The sequence below is a fragment of the Ovis aries genome, chromosome 4 (genome assembly GCF_016772045.2).
Source record: "Ovis aries strain OAR_USU_Benz2616 breed Rambouillet chromosome 4, ARS-UI_Ramb_v3.0, whole genome shotgun sequence".
Taxonomy (NCBI): Eukaryota; Metazoa; Chordata; class Mammalia; order Artiodactyla; family Bovidae; genus Ovis; species Ovis aries.
The window spans coordinates 104,080,224-104,101,679 of record NC_056057.1 but is presented as its reverse complement, the minus strand read 5'-3'; the positions used below and the strand labels follow the sequence as shown (position 1 = coordinate 104,101,679).

The 21,456-nt window shown below is 42.4% G+C and overlaps 1 protein-coding gene across 1 annotated transcript; it reads left to right on the top strand.

Annotated features, from left to right (window-relative positions):
* The first annotated feature begins 1,409 nt into the window (after nt 1-1,409).
* Nucleotides 1,410-14,938, top strand: ZC3HAV1L (zinc finger CCCH-type containing, antiviral 1 like). Its single transcript, XM_015095401.3, has 4 exons — nt 1,410-1,795; nt 2,915-3,050; nt 8,699-8,957; nt 10,573-14,938. Exons 1-4 carry the CDS (start codon nt 1,431-1,433, stop codon nt 10,707-10,709), a joined length of 897 nt encoding a protein of 298 aa, XP_014950887.2. The 5' UTR covers nt 1,410-1,430; the 3' UTR covers nt 10,710-14,938.
* The last annotated feature ends 6,518 nt before the right edge of the window (nt 14,939-21,456 follow it).

Here is a 21,456-nt window from a genome sequence, read left to right as displayed (position 1 = left end):
AGTAATTCTAGAATGCGAGGCGATGATGATGCCGAGGAGCATTCTAGCTAGGCGATGATGCCGGGGAGCATTCTAGCCAGAGGGATCACTCCTCAGCTGAGATTCTTTCAGTTGCTTCCCAAAGTCTTCTGAAAGTCCAACTTTCTTAACATGGCAGAAAAGATCTTTGAGCATCTAGCCAGTGGACTTTCTCTTTAGCTTCTTCACGTGCCATTAACTTATTTAATCTTCACAACTACCTTGCAAGACAGCAACTCAATCAGGTGAGTTCCTCAATCATGTTTTATCCATCTCAGTACTCCATGGCTGCATTAAGAGTTGGCTCAAAAAAATGCTCATTAAATCAGCATGGCCTTGGGCAAAAAGCTCTTTAACAAACATTTCCTGGTGGCTCAGACGGTATAGAATCTGCCTATAATGCAGGAGACCTGAGTTCAATCCCTGGTGGGGAAGATCCCCTACAGAAGGGAATGGCAACCCACTCCAGCATTCTTGCCTGGAGAATTCCATGAACAGACTGTATTCCTGGCGGGCTACAGTCCATGGGGTTACAAAGAGACAGAGAGGAGTAAGCCACCAACATTTAACAAACCTACAGGTCTAAACCAGTGCTGTCTAACAGAAACATTAAGTGAGCTTCGTGTGTAATTTTACATTTTCTCATAGCTGCCTTAGAAGTGAAAGAAACAGATGAAATTATAACATTTTATTTAAATATTATCAATTTAACATCGTTAATATAAAATTTTACAGTTTCTGCATTCTAAAGCTTCCAAGTCCAGTGTATGTATATTTCACACATCCCACTGCAAACCGGTCACATTTCAAGCACCCAAAAGCCACCTGTGGCTAGTGGCTAAGTTCTGAGATCGCCCTAAGGCCGCCCAGCTATTCACCTTCTACCACATTACCTGTTCCATTTTTTTTGCAGCCCTTACTGCTGCTGCTCCTAAGTCGCTTCAGTCGTGTGCGACTCTGTGCGACCCCATAGACGGCAGCCCACCAGGCTCCCCCCTCCCTGGGATTCTCCAGGCAAGAACACTGGAGTGGGTTGCCATTTCCTTCTCCAATGCATGAAGGTGAAAGAGAAAGTGAAGTCGCTCAGTCACGTCTGACTCTTAGCGACCCCATGGACTGCAGCCTACCAGGCAGCCCTTACTAGTATCTCCCAATTCCCTCCGACTATACAAGTCCCTCGAAGTGAGGACTTAACGTTGAAGGGTGCCTGACCCACAGCAGGCGCCGGATCAGGATTGTCCTCGCCTGATCTGAGCCCCTGATGGCCCAGGGCCCCAGGCCTGTTCTCTCGCACGGCCGCCCCTCGCCCGCCCTTTCCCAGGCCCTTCCCGGGAACCGGGTTTGAAGTCGTGGACGTGACTGGGAGGAGTCTGCCCGCCTCGGATTTCCGCACAGGGAGCCGGGCCGCGACCATGGCGGAGCCCACCGTGTGTTCCTTCCTCACCAAAGTGCTGTGCGCCCACGGCGGCCGCATGTTCCTGCAGGACCTGCGCGGCCACGTGGAGCTCTCCGAGGCCCGGCTGCGGGACGTGCTGCGCCAGGCCGGGCCCGACCGCTTCCTGCTGCAGGAGGTGGAGGTGCGCGAGGGCCCGTGGGACGCCGAGGCCGAGGTGGCAGCCGGCGCGGGCGGCGGCGGCGGCCCGGCGGCCTGGCGGGTGGTGGCCGTGTCCTCCGCACGCCTCTGCGCCCGCTACCAGCGCGGCGAGTGCCAGGGCTGCGACCAGCTGCACCTCTGCCGCCGCCACATGCAGGGCAAGTGCCCGAACCGCGACTGCTGGTGAGGCTGCGGGCCGGGCAGGGCGGGGCGGGGCGGCGGGCGGGACGCGAAGGACTCCGCGCGGGGGCCGCGGGCCTGACGCGTCCAGCGGGGAGCGGGACCCAGAAGGAAAGGAGAACAGGGGTCGTCGATCCGGGTCGGACGACCTCTTCTGGAAGGGCCGAAGGGAAGCCCGCGGAAGGTGCCCCTCCGCGTCCTTCGGGCGGAGGCCTCCCCCGCGCTCCCAGCTGCGGAACGAGACGGGAGATCGTCTCATTTTGGGTTTCTCAACCACCTCTCTCCACCTCCCCCCGCCCCAAATTTGCAGCTTCTTTCCCCTCCCCGCCCCCCAGTTCTCCACAACAGGGCCGGGATAAATCAGGACTTTTGAGTTCCTTTCCTCCAGGGGCCTTTTTGCAGCCATTTACGGACCCCGTGGAATTCACGGATCCTTTGTCGAAGAGGTCGGCTCTTCCCACTTAAACACAGTTTTAGCAGAAGAGGGTCTGTGCTCTGTGGGTTTAGAACGCGCAATCTAGGTCGACCCCCGCCGGGAAACGGAGGGTAGGGTGATTTGTGGGAGGTCGTTTGAGTCTGCCTCCTGACTCCATTCTTCCTTGGTCGACTCGAGCGCCCCGAAGTGGGTGGGGGAGGAGGCATGCATTCTTTTTAAGGTTGGGGGATGGTGGGCTTGGCAGCCGTTTGGGATGGAGAAGGCCAGTGCAGACGTCTGCCGACCCCACCGGCTGGGACCCTCCGTCAAAGCAGGTGTCTTTGTTCAGCGTGAAATGGCTTTGGGAGGGGAGTTACTTTATCCCAGCTTTCTTATTATCAGAACTTACTAGACCGTAAGGGGGTCCAGGGTTTCCCTGGTGGCTTGGACCGTAAAGAATCTGCCTGCTATGCAGAATCTGCCTGCAATGCGGGAGACGGGGATTCGATCCCAGGGTCAGGAAGATCCCCTGGAGAAGGCAATGGCAACGGGCTACAATCCGTAGCGTCGCAAAGAGTCGGACACGACTGAGCGACTAACACACAGGATACACGCCAGACTGTAGTTGAAAGCCACCCTAGGATAGGGATTTGGCGATCTGGTTCCATCCTCATCTGGGCCTCTGATCCAGACCTTTGTGGTTCTAGGTCCACCTGCACCCTTTCTCATGATATCCACACGCCTGTCAACATCCAGGTTCTGAAAAAACAGGGACTGTTTGGTCTCAACGAGGCCCAGCTTCGGGTCCTGCTTTTACAGAATGACCCCTGCCTTCTACCAGAGGTGAGTCACCAAGCAAAAAAGTTGGGGAAGAACATCAAATGTTTGCTTGCCCAGGACAGCCTGAGGGGAAAGGGGCAAGTGTGGTACAGTGGTCACCTTCCTGGACTCTGGTTTTGTTGGGCCTTGATACACTTTGACATACAAGGAGTGATGGACCTGTATGGGACAGAAATAATAATAATGGTTTATGGAATTTTTTTTTTTTTTAGTTCTTACTAAATGCTAAGTATTGATAGTTCAATTATCTTAAGCTGTTAGTAACTAATGAGTGAAGTATGCCTGTCCCCATTTTATAGGTGAGGCAACTGAGGTTTGATTAAATAACTTGCCCAAGGTCACAGTAAATGGCAGATTTGAGTTTAGTTTTGTCTGATTATGAAGCCTCGGTTTTGTAAATTACCTGTTTATACTTTTGCTGGTTTTTCTATCTAGGCATTTATCTTTTTCTGTTAATTCATAAGATATCTTTAACTACAAATCCCTTTTTGGGTCACATTTGTTACAAGTATTCACCCCCATTTATTTTGGGGGATTTTAGATATTAATTTTAATTGCTTTGCAACTCCATAATGTAGTTTCAAATGCTTAAAAAGTACTCATTATAACTGCTATAATGGCAAAATTAGCACACTTGTATCTGTTTAGCTATACACAAAGAATTTTTCAAACAAAAGAATTGGAATCACCAAAGAAGATATTATAAGAGGTCTCCAATTAAAAGTAGAGTTTTCTAATCTAGCACAATGATTCTGTCATAGACACTTTCTATGTTGGTGACACTAGTGGTAAAGAACCTGCTTGCCACTTCAGGAGACATAAGGAGACACAGGGTCCATCCCTGGGTCAGGAAGACCCCCTGGAGGAGGGCATGGCAACCCACTCCAGTACCCTTGCCTGGAGAATCCCATGGACAGAGGAGCCCGATGGGCTATAGTCCATAGGGTTGCAAAGAGTCAGACGTGACCGAAACGACTTATCACACACACACACACACCTTGCCAGAAAGGGGATGGGAAGAAGGGAGGATGTTAGGAAAACAGAGTAGCTCATGATTGTGATCCCCCTTTAACTCAGAGGAATTTCAGGGTCTACAGGGAAGAAATTCAGAAGGCGGGAGGTTTGAGCTAGAATCTTTGGTAGCTCAAAAATGGGTAGAGCTCAGAAATTGGTAGCTGGTAGAGGCTGCCCTCCAGGCAGCAGTCTATATTCAGAAGTCTGGAGTCAGCCTTAGGGGCTGACAGGCTTCTGCTCGGTGTCCATGTGTTTTCTGATTTCAGGTTCTGAAGCCAGGTTTGGTATGTCCCGAGCCAGATTCATTCCAGCCATGTTGCCTGATGCAGTCCCAGCAGCAGCTGGAGCAGGTGCTTGGCAGGAAGGGAGGGGAGGGTGCAGCACCTACGGGACAGTGCCAGTTCTATTTACCTTTAGTGTTTATGGATTTATTTTTTTTGACTAATAGAAACTTAGCGTTTTTATATTGTTAAACGTACTGAATTTTTTTCTTTATGGCTTCTCCCTGAGTGTCCTGGGTCCAGCCTCATCTTGTCGTATTACTGTATGTCAGTGTTCTGTGAGCGGCTGAGGGGTTGGCTGCATTTATGACAGGAGCCTGCCTTCAGGCTGATCATCTGAAGCTGGTGGTGTGTGTCGTGGGGGCTTCCCAGGTGGCGCTAGTGGTAAGAACCTGCCTGCCAATGCAGGAGACATAATGAGACACTGGTTCGATCCCTGGGTAGGGAAGATCCTCTGGAGGAGGGCATGGCAACCCACTCCAGTATCCTTGCCTGGAGAATCTCATGGACAGAGGAGCCTGGTGGGCTACAGTCCATGGGGTCGCAAAGAGTTGGACACGACTGAGGCGACTTAGCACATAGCACAGTCATGTGGCACAAAACACGGCCACTTAGCCAGCAGGGACCATGGACAAGCAGGTGGGTGAGGCAGAAATGGTACCTCGCGTCTCATGTGTGAAAATACCTGATGATCCCTTTTTACCTCTCTGCCAAAGATTCAGTACACAGTGCAGGTCCAGTATTTGTAAAACATCATAAGGGGTGGGACTTCCCCAGTGGTTCAGTGGTTAGGACCCTGCACCTCCATTGCAAGGGGTGCAAGTTCCATCCCTGAATGGAATAGGGGAACTAAGATCCTGCATGCCATGTGGCGCCCCCCCCAAAAAAAACAGTGGGGCCACGTATCGCAGTGTGTATGGACATGCTAAGTTGCTTCAGTCGTGTCTGACTCTGTACGACCCTATGGACTATGGACCACTAGGCTCCTCTGTCCATGGGATTCTCCAGGCAGGAGTACTGAAGTGTGTTGCCATGCCCTCTTCCAGGGTATCTTCCTGACCCAGGGATGGAGCCTGCATCTCTTACTTCTCCTGTATTGGCAGGCAGGTTCTTTACCACTAGTGCCGCCTGGGAAGCCCAAATATTGTGATATTATGATTTATAATAAGAAATATATATTTGCTTTTCATATCTGTCTCTGGCACAGAGTTCCTAAAACTTTTGAAATTTCCTGAATGTTGAGAGCAATAAAACATTACTTTTGTTATGTTCATGTGATGACTTTTGAAAAGTTCCTAGGTGACATGGGGGCTGGTTTCCCTAAGAACCAATTACATGATTAGAAGGTTGGAACTTTCAGTCCGACCCCCAGTCCTGGGAGGGTAGCGGGCCTCGAGGTTGAGTTCAGTTAACAGTGGCCAGTGATTTAATCAAGGAAGCCTCGGTAAAACCCCAAAAGGATGGGCTTTAGAGAGCTTTCAGGCTGGTGAACACGTAGAGGTCCTGGGAGAGTGGTGGCCATAGAGTCTGGAAACTGTACCCTTCCCCCATGCCCTTTGTGTCTCTCCCATCCAGCTGTTCCTGAGTTACATCCGTTGATGCTTCCCTGGTGGTGTTAGTGGTAAAGAACTGGCCTGCCAGTGCAGGAGGAGGTCTAGGAGATGCCAGTTCGATCTTTGGGTCAGGAAGATCCCCTGGAGAAGGAAACGGCGATTCACTCCAGTATTTTTGCTTGGGAAATCCCATGGACAGAGGAGCCTGGTAGGCTGCAGTCCACAGGGATAATAAACTGGAAATTTAGCAAGTAAAATGTGTCTTTAAGTTATGTGAGCCTTTCTAGAAAATTAATTGAACACAGGGAAGGGGTTGTGGGAACTTCTAATCTGTAGCTAAAAGATCAGAAGCACAGGTGTCAACCTGGACTTATGATTTGTATCTGAAGTGAGGGCAGGCTTGTGAGTGGTGATTGGGTCGATAAGTCGTGTCCTTGTGATCCGATGGACTGTAGCCTGCTAGGCTCCTCTGTCCATGGGATTTTCCAAGCAACAATACTGGAGTGGCTTGCTATTCCTTCTCCAGAGGATCTTTCCAATCCAGGGATCGAACCTGGGTCTCCTGCACTGCAGGCAGATTTTTTTTTTTTACCAACTGAGCTACCAGGAAAGTCCTGGGCTTGTGGGACCAAGCCCTAGCCCTTAACCTGTGTGATCTGACGCCACTCCAAGTCTGTCTCCTGGAGATCATGTCAGACTTGAGTTAAATTTGTGGGATACCTGGTCAGTGTCCGCTGAGAATTGCTTGGTGGTGTTGGAAAACACACACATTGGAAATATGAGAATATACTTTGCTGATACATTTGAAAACTTTCATGAAATGGGCAAATCTCTAGAAAAATATTGCATGTCAATATTGATTCAAGAAGAAATAGGAAACCAGAATCATTTTTTAAAAAAATAAAAGCATTCAAATAAAAATGTAAAAAACTCACAAAATCAGAATGTTTGGTAAGTCTTCTACAAGAGAGTATTAAGCCCTTATGGGTCTATTGCTCAACTTTAACATATCTTGAAGGAATAGAGTATTCTGATATGGGGGCTAGATCTGGGATCTATTTTCTTTGATCTCCTGTACATTCTGGAACCAGTATTATACTGTTTAATGAAAGTATATTATATTTTAAGATATGATGTTATGAGTCTCTATGCCCTTAAGTCTTTTTCAAACGTTTTCCCTTTAATCGATTCTCACTAGTTTCCTTTTTTAGATACGTTTTTACAGTCATTTAAATTCCTAAAACTGGTTTATAGGAATTCTTTGGGAGAAGTAGGAATTGCACTAAAATTGTGTGTTCATTTCAGAAAATTGGCATCACAATTGCAGGTAGGAAGCCATTTAAAAAATTTATTGATTGAGATATAATTGATGTACAGTAAGTAGTATGTTAGTTTCACATGCATAATGTTTAAATACATTATGAAATGATCACCAAATAAGTCTAACAACCATCTGTCTCCATACAATTTTTGTTGTTGTTCAGTCGCCAAGTTGTATCTGACTCTTTGTGACCCCAAGTTTGCCCAAGTTCATGCATATCCAGTGAATCAATGATGTATTCGATGGCATCATTCCATACAGTATTGACCATATTTTTATGCTGTATATTATATTTGTGTGACTTCCTTCAAGACGGGAAGCTTGTACCTCTCAATTCCCTTCTGCTGTTTCACCCATTGTCCACCTCTCTGTCCTTGGACAACCACCCCTTGTTCTTTGATGTCATTTGTGGTATCAGTCCCTGGTCATCTGGTTATTTGTGTCCAATAGAATTGCCCACATTTTAGGTTTGACTAATGTGTTCCTCTAGTATCATTTAACATGTTCCTGAATTTACTGTAAACTGATTGATCTGGAGCTTTGATTGGATTTAGGCTTGAATTATGTAGCAAGAATTTTTTGTACATGTGGTATATTGTTAGGGTGACTAATGGTCCCCATTTGCCTGGGACTGAGGGGTTTCCAGCCTTGTCAGACTTTCCTGCTAAAAGGTCATATTTCCTATTGCATCTTGTCAGGAGGTACACAATGTCTGGTCCCAATGCAAATATTAACAGTGCTCCTTTTTAAATGCCCTTGTCTGGATAATAAATTATCTGATCACGCTGCCTGTCCAGATTGGTTTCCCTGGAGGCAGAGGCTGACATAGGGATTGAGGTACGTGTGATATATTGAAGAAGGGATCCTTGGGAAAAATCTGTAAGGTAAAATAGTGGGAGGAGAGAGCTACAAGCAAGATGGAATGGCCTTGACTTGATTCACACAGAGGCTTGGGAGCAAATATTACTAACTTTGAGGTTCTAGCTTTGAGGCAGGGTCCAGCCTTTTCTACCTGCACTCATTGGCTACCGGCTTTGGGAGAGGAGGGCAGGCCAACTGTGAGTCAAGGTCAGAGAGGGGCAGCTGAATGTTAGTTGCAGCTAGGAGAGATGTGGGCCTTCCTAGGTGGCTCAGTGGTAAAGAATCTGCCTGCCAGTGCAAGAGACGTGGGTTCAATACCTGGGTCGGGAAGATCCCTTCAGGTAGGAAATGGCAACCTGTTCCAGCCTGAAAAACTCCTTGGACAGAGGAGCCTGGTGGGCTGTAGTCCATGGGGTGGCAAAGAGTCAGACACGACTGAGCCACTGAGTACACACAGGAGAGATGTGAGTGGAGGAACTATTTTATACCCATCTGCCTTTCACCCTTGGGGACTTTAACAGCCATCAATGATCTGAGGGTGCCATTTAGAGATACCGTCCTTTACTGTCTTGAGATACAGTGAACGCAAACATCCTTAGTGTTGCTTCATTTCTGTACCAGGTCTGTTTGCTCTACAACAAAGGTGAAGCCCTCTATGGTTACTGCAACCTCAAGGATAAATGCACCAAGTTGCACGTGTGCAAGTCCTTCGTCAGGGGAGAGTGCAGGCTGCAGAAATGCAAGCGGTCCCATCAACTCATTCATGCTACATCCCTGGAGCTGCTGCAGGACCAAGAACTGGAGATCTCAAGTGTCGTTAATTTTCAGATCATTTCCACCTACAAGCACATGAAGCTGCACAAGATGCTAGAAAATAAAGGTGAGACTATCAGAGATGGACAAAACACTGTCCACAGTGCAGTGCTGAGCTGGAAGTGAGTCTGAGGAAAAAGCACTTTGTAGGTTGATGGCTGCTGGGTCCTTGGGAGGCTTTATCAGTCAGTGTTCTATGATATTGAACTGTGCTTCTAACCAAAGGAGGGAGGGTCGGGTTCGAGTTTATTTTCAGCACTACCCCCAAGTGTTTGGACAGTGTAGCTTCTTAGTAAGTTGGAGATCAGGAAGTGGGATTAGGAAAAAAGAGGGCTTCCCTCGTAGCTCAGTCAGTAAAGAATCTACCTGCAATGCAGGATACCTGGGTTCGATTTCTGGGTCGGGAAGATCCCCTGGAGAAGGAAATGGCAACCCGCTCCAGTATTCTTGCCTGGAGAATCCCATGGACAGAGGAGCCTGGCAGGCTACAGTCAGTGGGGTCGCAAGAGTCAGACATGCCTTAGCGACTAAACCACCAGGAAAAAAGAGGAGGAAGGTGGGCTAGAAACAATATATAGTTATCCATACTGGAAACATAAGGATAATGTAGAGATGGCATTCTTTTATTAAATTGAAATAAAATTTTTTTTCTTAAATTTTTAGGAAATTTTAAGCACATTACAGAAGAATTTGGAAAATAGAGAGTAGAACCAAAAATCACATATGACTCACCCTAATCCACAATAATTGGTACCGTTTAATTACAGGCCCTTGCAGCCTTATTACTAGAAAATACCAGTCCAGTGGTGGTCAGAGTCTGCGGCAGTTTAGTACCTTTTGTTCTCATGTTATACAGCATCATAAATATCATCCCATATTACTGCATGGTCTATCCTTTTTTAAGGTCTGTAAAGTGTGAGCTTCCCTGGCGGCTCAGCGGTAAAGAATCCACCTACCAATGCAGGAGATTTGGGTTCAATCCGTGGGTTGGGAAGATCCCCAGGAGAAGGAAATGGCAACCCACTCCAGTCTTCTTGCCTGGGAAATCCCATGGACAGAGGAGCCTGGCGGGCTTCAGTTCATGAAGTTGAAAAAGAGTCGGACACAACTTAGTGACTAAACAACAACAAAGTGTGGTTTGGTCTTCTTTTAATTATAGCGTGAGGGTATTTATTCCATGAGATTTGCTTGTAGCTGAAAATCAGAGGGTAGTAAGGCTTGGAAGAATTGCTGACGGAAAAACCAGATATCCAAAATCAGAGCCTCTAAGCTTTAACATGGAAGTTCCTCGTGTTGGAATAGTAGAGACTGACCTGATGAGTGGTGGCTTGAAGGTAGGGAGGACTCTGTATGTATCAGTGTCAGAGGCTGTGTTGGTGGGTCCCTAAATGGTGGCAGGGACCTCCCAACCTATTTGATGAGTAGGGCCTGTCCCTGTCTTCATCTGGTCTTGTGTAATGGGTCTCTCGTAACTATGAATTGTGACTTTTTTTCTTGCTGTCGAGTATATAAGTACGTATGTAATTTTTTTTAATCCGGAAGACATGAACTCTCTAAATCCAGAGCACTGGGAGTCTTACCAGAGGTCTGACTAGCTTGGGCTGATGCTCCCAACATAAAACGAAATTTTGAGTGATAAAGGAGTATCTTAGGAAACCTTGTCTCTTTCTTCTTCTTTTTAGATAATTCAGCTTCTCCTGCTGAGCATTCCCAGGACCTTGAGAAACGAGGAGGACACGTAGCTGGGGCTGCAGAGGCTCGACCTCTGGTCTCTGGCCCTGCTGCCTCAGCCAAGAAGCCACGTGCAGGCAAACCTTAAGGGACGTCAGCAAGATAAGAAGATTGTCCAATCGGAAGGGCTAAAAACAAAGCTTCTGTTGAGATTTGATTTGTAACTGTTCATTCACTTAATCGTTTATTAATAATAGCCATAATAATATCTACCTCACAGGTTGTGGTGAGAATAAAAGAAGATGGGAAAGGAGAAAATGTCAGATTGGGAGGATGAAATTGGGGCTGAGTGGTTGGGGGTGAGGTTGGATGTTAAACAGGCTAAGAGAGTGTAAAACCTGGAGGGAGATGAGGTCAGTTTAGTTCAGTCAGTCCTGGGCAAATCCTGCAGTTCTGGAGAGCCTTCCCAGGCTGGCTGGGTAGAGTTCTTAAAGACACAGACTCCTGCTAACCTCTTCTGGAACCCAGCCAAGTGCCTATCTGTACGTCCCTATACAGAGTTTACCTTGTGGTATTCAGAGAGTACACACACTTTATACTGCTTTTTTTTAAATAGTCCATAGCATTTCTCCATATGTGTTCACATTTATAAAGCATCATCATTTTTTATGCACGGATACACTCATATATCATCCTTTGCTTCACTAGTTCCATTATTCTGGGATATTTTGATTCTTCCAACAAATTTTGAACACAGCTCTTCTTGAAATCCACATAATATTAATTTTTAAGTTATTCTTTGCTTTTCCTTCACCTATATAGTTGCTGAACAATACTCTTGATTTTCATTTCTTTAAAAATATATGCAGGAATTCCCTGGCAGTCCAGTGGTTAGGACTCTGCATTTCCACTGCAGGGGGCACGAGTCAAAAATATATTGTCTATATACGTATGCCAGTAAATCCTTTTCTGTGTGTCTTCTTTCTATATGTCTTTACTTTGTACAGTTTGCACTTGCCCTTGAATTGCTGGAGCCCTCTGTGCTGATGTGAGTTGGCCTTGAATTAGGTTCCTTAAAGTTTTTATAAAAGGATGATGACTGTATATGATATGATATCCAGCCCTTGCGGATTCACCCTCAGCCAACTCCGCAGAGAATTTAACTTTTGGGTGCTCACCAGAGATTTCTACCTCACTCTGTCTACTCTCCATTTCTTATTAAACTTTTATCAAAGCTCAGATTCCTATAGTGGGAAGGAAGGTAAAGGTTAAGTCGCTCAGTCGTGTCCAACTCTTTGCGACCCCATGGGCTGTAGCCTACCAGGTTCCTCCGTCTGTGGGATTTTCCAGGCAAGAATACTGGAGCGGGTTGCCATTTCCTTCTCCAGGAGATCTTCCCAACCCAGGGGTCGAACCCAGGTCTCCCGCGTTGTAGGCAGTTCCTCCAAGTTGTGTCCATTCTTTCTGTGATTAAGATGAACCACCAGAAATCTAAATACCCCGCCCATTCTGTACTGACTTCCTGCTTCCTCGTTTCTCTCTGCCCCTGCCTACCCAGCCGGCTCTGTCGAGCTATACCCCAGTTTAGTTCTTTGTTTTCATCAAGAGGTACCACAGAGATCAGCTTTGTGAATTTCTTTCCTGTGTTTGTTGTAGTAATAGCCCAAATATTGGTGTGTAAAGTTGTTTTCTTTCTTTTTTTTAAAATTTAACTGTCTGGCAATAACATAACATTTGAGGAATAGGCCAAATTGGTGAGCTTTTCATCCAGCTGAATTTATTTAATTTAGAAAATTTTTAATCATGAAAATTTTTCTTTTCCGTTGAGTGAGATGAGTAAATATGTCCTTTTTAAAGTGAGAAAGTGCTGTGTTTTCTTCTGATGGACAATGAGAGCTGTGCGACTTAATGCTAATCCCTTCACTTTGATTGCCAACAACAGTATTTCTGAAAACTCTTAGGTTTTGCCATATCTTGTTTCTTTTTTCCTTGTTATGATTGCTCCTGGTGATAACTTTGTAAGAAAATTCTTCATATTTTATTATGACTTGCATTTTATTATTTTACTATTATATTTCTTTTGTAAGCCATGTGAAATCCTTAATGGAAACAGCGTAGCATATAAAAGCATATTCTTTACATCTTTGGTAGATTCATACATTATTGTGTTCTTTTTAAAATTTTATTTTTGTATATCTTATAATTATGCCTTTATATATGAAGTTATTGACTCTCTAATCTTTGTTGCAATATTTTATTCAATTCTATAATATTCCATTTTAATCTTTGTTCCATTAGTAGTCATTCTGTATAAACATTTTATGTACTCGTACCTGTCTCTCTTATTTTAACTTGATGAGTTGGCTGTTGGAGAGTTAATCAGGTTAGAGTTTTCTTTGACAATCCATCAGGGCTTATCAGATGAAGCTGCACATCTACAGGCTCCCTCAACTCCAAATACCCTAAATTGAATGACTGACTTTCCTTCAGACTTGTTCCTCATTTTGTTCTTAATTTTGAAGTGTCCCCACCAAATGACTTAGGTGAAAACCCTGCAAAGTGTCCTCTGCTTTTCTCCTTATTCCGTGTCAGATTGGTTACCCCATGTCGGAGAATTTTCCACCTTAAAAATCTCTCACATTTTTGCCCTTCTCTACCCCTTTCTTTGCATCCCCAACCCACTGCCTTTATGTAAGCCCTCATCACTTCTTGTATTCATTTTATAGATGGATAACTGTGGTTTTCAAGTCATGTCTTGTTAGAATTTTGTGGTAGGAGTTGGTAGCTCCATTGTAATGTGCACTTCAAGGATGGTAGTGCCCTTGTAATCTTTCATGTAGGAGGCCTTTGCTGAGGGCATTGATCTCCTTACCACCCTTCTGTCCCTTTGCTGTCTGGTTAACCTTTTGAAATGCAAAGCTAATGGCATTGCCATACCTTCATTGGTCCCCATCATGGAGAGTAGAAGTCGTAAAACTTAAATCCCTACAGGGACTAAAAAGTCAAGGTAAATGGACACAGTGAGATGCATGTGAGAGGAATGGGAGGGGAGAGGAGGTGCTGCGGCAGATTGCCCCATCTGAAAGGGGCACCTGCCACCTGCTTCCACGTGGGAATGCGGGACCCAATTTGACATATTGTCCAGTTTCTTAAAAGAAGCCAAAAATCCAGAAATTTTTATGAGCAGTTTGCTGATTTTTAAATATTGGCTTTTACTTTAGTTTTTAAAATGCAGGTCAATATTTTGTGAATTGACCTACTTGCAGTTTTTGGAATGTGCCATTTTATCTTGTGATTCTGTTTGTAAGTGATGCTTCTTCTAAGTAATGCTCTTTCCTTCCTCCTGCCTCAAAACCTGGCAAAATTAAGTTCTTTAAGGTTCCAGGTTAGCCTTTCCTGACCCCAAGACAGGCAGTTCTCCTCAAGTTCTCAAAGCTCTAGCACTTACTACATTACATTGCAGTGCTTTGTGTTTTTATTCCCTGGCTTTGAGCAAAGACATTATTTATTCTTCTTGCAAAATTATACACTTGGTGGTTAAATATTTTTTGCCGTATAATGAATTAAACTCTTCATTTTCATCTATTGAGTCAGTATCATATTGTTCTTCATTGATTCTCTTTCTCCTCACATATTTTTAATATTAGAAAATATTTTTCCCATAAGGAATGCCATATAAAGTAAACACCCTTTTGATACTTCAATTTGAATTGTCTAGGTCTAAAATGACCTCTTTATGACCTATGTTTATGATGCTAATTCCTTCCATCAAGGAATAAGTCTACATTATTGACATATTTCTTGATTTCTTTCTATATAATTGAACGTTTTTGTCTAGATTTCAAATATACCTTATTGCATAAATTCTGTCCTGGCTAAATATGTCAGTATTGCTACTCTGTATGGGACTCTATCATTAGAATGCTATTGATTTTCAAAATAATTTGTCTTTAGATGAATTGTCTTCATCCTATCAGTATTAGATGGTTTGTATTTATCTTTTCTTATATATTTCTGTTATATCTCTGGTTAAATAAAATTGTAATAACATATTTTGGATATTCATTAAATATGAAGTTAATTCTTGGCTTTAAATAAATATGCTCTATTATAATAAGTGAAATAGCATCTTTTATTCTTGTTTATTGAAAGCTTTTGGTAGGCATTGTTATCTTTTGATAGAATCGTAATTTTAATCATTTAAATCACCTAATATTATTATATTAATGGTTTTCATGATATTAAGGCATCTTTAAATTCTTGAGTAAGCTCCACTTGATAATGGTATATATTCTTTTAATGTATTTTTTAATCTTATTTGGTAATTTTCAAGTATACACTTCTAAACATTCATAAATAAAGCTCATTTACATATTATGTGTGTGTAGTAAGTTCCTTTTATTGCTATATTCTGAAAAAAATATTCTAGGTACTGTTTTGACCTTTTGTAAATTGATGTGTAATGTTATTATAATTTTTATTAAAATTTTTGTCCGGCTTTATTGAGATGTAACTGACATATAACATTGTGTCAGTTTAAGATGTACAAGATGATCTGATCATCTGTATACATGCATATATTTCAAACTGTTTACCACGATAAAGCTGGTTAGCACATCCATCCCCTCACATTCATTATTAACTTTAAAATAATGGATTACTGTATCATTGAATTACTGTATTATTATTTAGGAATATTTTTCCCAAAGACTTTTTGGGGAGAAAATATATCATTGTAGACATTTTGGAGAGTACAGGAATTAAGTCGTAAGAGAGAAGTCATACGCACCCATAATACAACTATGTAGAGACAATCACTGTTAATAATTTAGGATTTTTTTTCAATCTTTTTTCATAAACATTTTTTTTAAAGTATTTGTTTGTTTGACTGCCTCAGGTCTTAGTTGTGGCACGTGGGCTTAGTAGTTGCAGCTTCCAGCCTTAGTTGCCCTGCAGCATGTGGGATCTTAGTTCCTTGATCGGGGATTGAACCTGCATCCCCTGCTTTGGAAGGTGGATTCTTAACCATTGGACCACGAGGGAAGTCCCTTATGCACATATTCTTAAACACTCAGAGTATACCATAAGTGCAACTTCATATTATGCACTTCTGGATTGATATTATTTTGTCAGCATTCCCCCACACAATTGAAAGCACTCATATTTGATAGCTGCATTATATTTTAAGGTATCATTTATTTAATCATAGTTCTATGGTTGGGCATTTATTATTATATTTTAGTACACGATTTTTTTTTAGAGTAGTTTTAGATTTATGAGAGGAAGGTAGAGATTTCTCATATACCCTCTGCTCCCATACATGCATAGCCTCTCCCATTATGAACATCACTTACCAGAATAGTATATTTTTTTAGCAAGAATGTACCTACTTTCTGGAGAAGGAAATGGCAACCCATTACAGTATTCTTGCCTGGAAAACCACGTGGACAGAGGAACCTGTCAGTCCTTGGGGTCGCAAAGAGTTGAACACAACTTTGAACAACAACAGAATTTACTTTTACACATCATTATCATCTAAGGTCCCTAGTTTACCTTAGGGTTCACTCTTAGTGTTGTATATTCTATGGGTTTAGATAAAAGTATAATAACCTATATCCATTATTATATTAATAAAGTGTGTGTGTTCAGTCTCTTCAGTGTATAGGACTCTGTAACCCCATGGACTGTAGCCTGCCAGGCTGCTCCATCCGTGGGATTTCCCAGGCAAGAATACTGGAGTGGGTTGCCATTTTCTTCTCCAGGGGATCTTCCTGATCCAGGGATTGAACCTGCCTCTCCTGCGGCCCCTGCATTGCAGGCGAGTTCTTTACTGTCTGAGCCACCAGAGGCCATACAGAATATTTTTACTGCCTTAAAAAGTCTCTGCACTTTGCCTATCATCTCCCTTCCCCAACTTGGCAAACACTGATCTTTTGATTGTTTCCATGGTTTTGCTTTTTCCAGGATGTTATATAGTTGGAATTGTACAGTACATGGTTTTTTTAGATTGGTTTCTTTCACTTAGTACTATGCATTTAGGTTCCTCCATGTCTCTGGGGGCTCATTTCTTTATAGTGCTGTATAACATTCCATTGTCTGAATGTACTACAGTTTATCCATCCGCCTACTGAAGGACATCTTGATTGCTTCCAATTTTGTAATTATGACTAAAACTGCTAAATATGTCCATGTTGAGGTTTTTGTGTGGACATACTTTTTCAACATCGTTGGGTAAATACCAAGAAGTATAATTGCTAGATCATATGATAAAAGAATGTTTAGTTTTATGAGAAACCACCAAACTGTCTTCCAAAGTGACTGTACCACCCTTTTCTTGCCTTACCACATTAGCAAGGACTTCAGTTCTATATTGAAAAGAAGTGTCGAAAAGGGACATTCTTGCCTTAAAACTTTTAATTTCTCACCATTTAGTATGATGTTAGCTGTAGATTTTTTGTAGACAGTCTTTATCAACTTGAGAAAGTTCCCTTCTACTCCAGTTTACTGAGAGTTTTTATCACTGAGAGTTGGATTTTGCCAAATGTTTCTTCTGCCTCTATCGATATAATCATGTGATTTTTCTTTTTTAGTCTGTCAATGTGATAGATGATAGTAACTGATTTTCAAATGTTGACCCAGTCATCTTGTGTATCTGTGATAAATCCCACTTGGTCATGGTGTATAATTTTTTTTGGACGTTTTTGGATTCAACTTGTTAATATTTTGTTGAGGACTTTTGCATCTGCGTTCTCAAGAGATATTGATCCGTGTGTGCTTAGTCGCTCAGTCATGTTTGACTCTGCGACCCACTGGACTGTAGCCCGCCAGGCTCCTCTGTCCATGGGATTCTCCAGGAAAGAATACTGGAGTGGGTGCCATTTCCTTCTCCAGGGGATCTTCCCGACCCAGGGATCGAAACTGAGTCTCCTGTGTCTTGCATTGCAGGCAGATTCTTTACCTAATGAGCCATTCGGGAAGCTTTCTTGTAGTATCTTTATCTGGTTTTGGTATTGGGTTAGTGTTGGCTTCATAGAATAAGTTACTATTTCCTCTGCTTCTATTCTCTGAAAGAGACTGTACAGAATTGGCGTAATTTTTTTCTTAAATGTTTGGTATAATTCACCGATAAACCCTTCTGGGTCTCTTGCTTTCTGTTTTGGAGGACTATTCATTATTGATTCAATTACTTTATTGTCTATATGATTTTTTAAAAATAATTACAATTATTACTTTGAGAAACACAATAAAAGTTTTTGGTTTTTTTTTTAATGACATGAAATTGGAAAAAAACCAAACCCAGAACGATGCCAGTGGTCACAGTCTACTGAGCATAATGAACTAGGATGTTTGCAAACAGGACACAGAGATTTATTCCAGTGATTACCCTTCCACAGTTCAATAAGATCAGTCTGATATTTGACCAATTACTAGTGAAAAGTCTCAGTAAGGAAAGGCTCTTGTCCAAGTAGGTGGCACAAAGAGCCAGTTCTCTGGAACTAAGTCTATTCTTAAAAGGAAAAGAGCTGAAAACATTTTCCTTAATATTTGCCTCATTAAAATGACGCTGACTGATAAACTGTGCTTCTTGGTTCATATTCATTTAGTTAAAATATTTTATAAAGATGTTGATAGAATTAATTATGTCAATATTAAGAAGAATAATACAGTAATGATTCTACATTTGTTACTATTTTTTTAATCTCAAAGGTTGATCATGTGAACTGAAGGTTTCTAACATGGTTGATGCCCTAAATGTGAATTTACATTTTTTTAGCTTGTTTCTGAGATACAATGGATGCCCTACCAATAAAATGCAAGCACAGTTTTTGTTTTTTGTAGTATCTGCTAAAACTGACAAGATCTCCTAAAATACCAGTAAAAGCATTTGAAGCAAAACCCTCAACATCAAAGAGCAGTAGAAAAACACTCAAAGAATGAGGGAAAGGAGAAAATAGCCTGAGGGGGAAAAAGTTATCTTACAAAAAGAACAATACCCAAACTAATTGTGGAAGTATTAAATTGTAAGCAGAATGTTAGATCTACTTGGGATCTCATGAAAATGCTAGAGGAAAAACAGATTAGGATGAAAAATATTTTAATGTATTTGTAAGTGCTATAAAAATTAAGACAATACTGAATTGTTTTGTGCTTAGTAGACGTATATAACTATATAATTAAATCTATACTATATCTAATCAGCAATGCTAAAGATTAATTAAAAATTAAATTCAAGACACAGGGATTGAGTAAGAAGAGTTATAGTATGACTAGCAAAATTAGGCAACAGGCCACAGAAATACAATTGAAGGTTAAAAAGAATTTCTGAGAAAGTGCTAGTCTAGCTGCATAAACAACATTGTAATAGAAGAGCATTTCCTAGGACTGGAAACAGAAATAAGTTGTGCTTGAAGTTCAAAAATACACCTGGGGTCCTGTCAAGTACTATCATTTAAAATAAGAAACCGGAATAAATATTTTAACTTGCTGAACTTATAAAGAATGCTTTAAGCAACCAAGAAGGGGTAGATAACATTGAAAGAAATATCACAATACAACTATTTTGGGACTTGAAATCCAAATAAAAAACCACAGGGACTGAAATCAGGATCTTTAAGATATGTTGAGCTAATGGGTCTCATCAGTGATGAGAAATAGTGATAATTATGGCAGCTTCCCTTCATTGTACCTTTCCTGTGTGACAGGAAAGTCCTAAGTCCCTTTTAAAACAAATTTAATTGATTTATTTTTTGGCCGCGCAGCATGTGGGATCTTAGTTCCCTGGTCAGGGAACTAAGGGTTCCCTGAACCCTTGACCAAGATCCCCTGGAGGAGGGCATGGCAACCCACTCCAGTATTTTTGCCTGGACAGAGGAGTCGGGCAGGCTGCTCACAGAGAATCAGATACAACCGAAGTGACTTAGCGTGCTCTCATGCCCTTGTGTTGGAAGTGTGGAGTCTTAACCACTGGACTGCCTGCGAAGTTCCCTAAGTCCTTTAAATAGGCTACCTTATTTAATTATCCAAACAGAGATGAATTAGATCAGTACTGTCCTTAGAACTGGGCAAGGGCGTCTCTGCACTGGGCCTCAACTTTAGAAGCTCCTCTCTGCTGACAATTTAGGTTCCAGGAAAATCTTTCTCTACATCTCTTACACTATGTCCTCAACACAAAAGGTGATCAAAGGACTTCCCCGGTGGTCTAGTGGTTGAGAAGCCACCTTGTAAAGCAGGGTACTTGGGTCTGATCCCTGACTGGGGAACTAAGATCCCACATGTGGTGGAGCAATTGAGCCCACACGCCACAACTAGAGAATCCTTGCACTGCAACGAAAGATCCCTCATGACCCAACAAAGTTCAGGGATGTAGCAACTAACTTGTTGCAGCCAAAACAAAGTGATTGCTTCTGAAAGCTGTGCAGGTCTGTGGGTTGTACCCCTGCCAACAGTGGAGACAGGTATGGTTTTAGGCTTTGCAAAGGATTTCACTGGTGCAAATATGCAGGTAAGCAAAAACAAACGAACTTGTCAAGTCCTGCTTGTCAGAGGGGATGCAATAGAATCTTTCGAAATAAAATAACATTTCCCAGTAGTTTGCAGTGTCCATTTCCCTTCCTCTTTGTGTTCCAATCAGCAGTTCTGCAGACACAAATTAAATAGTATTTGCTCCTAGTACACACAGAGGCTGGGGAACATTTTTCATTATTAAACATTCCATACTACTCTTCAACATTTATAAAGTAGTTTTCCAGGTAATATATGAGACAAGATATTGAGTCCTTAGGCATTACACGCACACTGAATTGGGTACTGAATAGTATGATGTTTTATTTTTATTAAAGGATCCTCAAGATTTAACTAAATTTAACTAAAAATTGAATGGAGAGTTGCGCTTCACCTCATGATGCAGAAAGTCACAAGAAAAAGCCAGATCACCTACAAAATCATAACTTTTCTCTCTTTTTAAAAGTTTTCATTTCTTTTTTGGCTGTTCCACGCAGCTTGCAGGATCTTGTTTCCCCAACCAGGAATCGAACCCGGGCCCCTGGCAGTGAAAGTGCTGAGTCTTAACCAGTGGACCACCAGGGAATCACCATAACCTTTCTTGAGCTCAGAAGAGAGCTGTGGTCACAAGTCAATCAACTTTACTGAAATCCAAAGAGTGACAAGATTCTGCAAAGAGAGACGTGACACAAAAACGAAGTCTCTTGAAAGAGCATGAGGGAAGGAATGGCCCCCATACAAATGGGTAAGATGAAATCACATAAATTTTAACAAATTCTTAAAGGCCGATTGTGGGCTAGCATGTCAATTTATAATAGGTGTAGCGGAGGAAAACACAGAAAGTTATGTAAGAACAGCCAAAACAAACAGACTGTGACGATTAATAGGTAATCTCTAACCCTGAAACTTTCAAGGATAAGATGACCTCCAGATTATAGAAATGTTTATGAATGCAGCAGAAGATAAAGAAATTATAATACCCAGTTGGACCAGGGGCTTGAAGGCTGTCACTCTTAGGCTCTGCGGGGAAAGGGTCACTGGAAGATAAGTTGGCAAGCTCATAAAAGGTCTTAAAAATACACATGTCATTGATCAAATAATCAGAAATTTATCATGTGATAATAATAAAAAAACATGTAGAGGGATTTACTTACAAAGTTGTTTATGTTTGTTAGGGTTGTGGTGAGAAAGACATGGCACACTTAAACTGGATAAGTGGGGCGAATTTAATGAAGGGCTCTTTACAAAGACATGGGTCAGGTGAAGGGAAACCTACCAGGGTTGGTGGAGTACATGGGCTAGCGGTGATGAGGGTGCCAGCCTGAGCATGAAGGAGCAAGGTGAGGGCCTGTTACAGGAGCCCAGGGAGAGGAGCCATAGGAGAGAACCTCCCA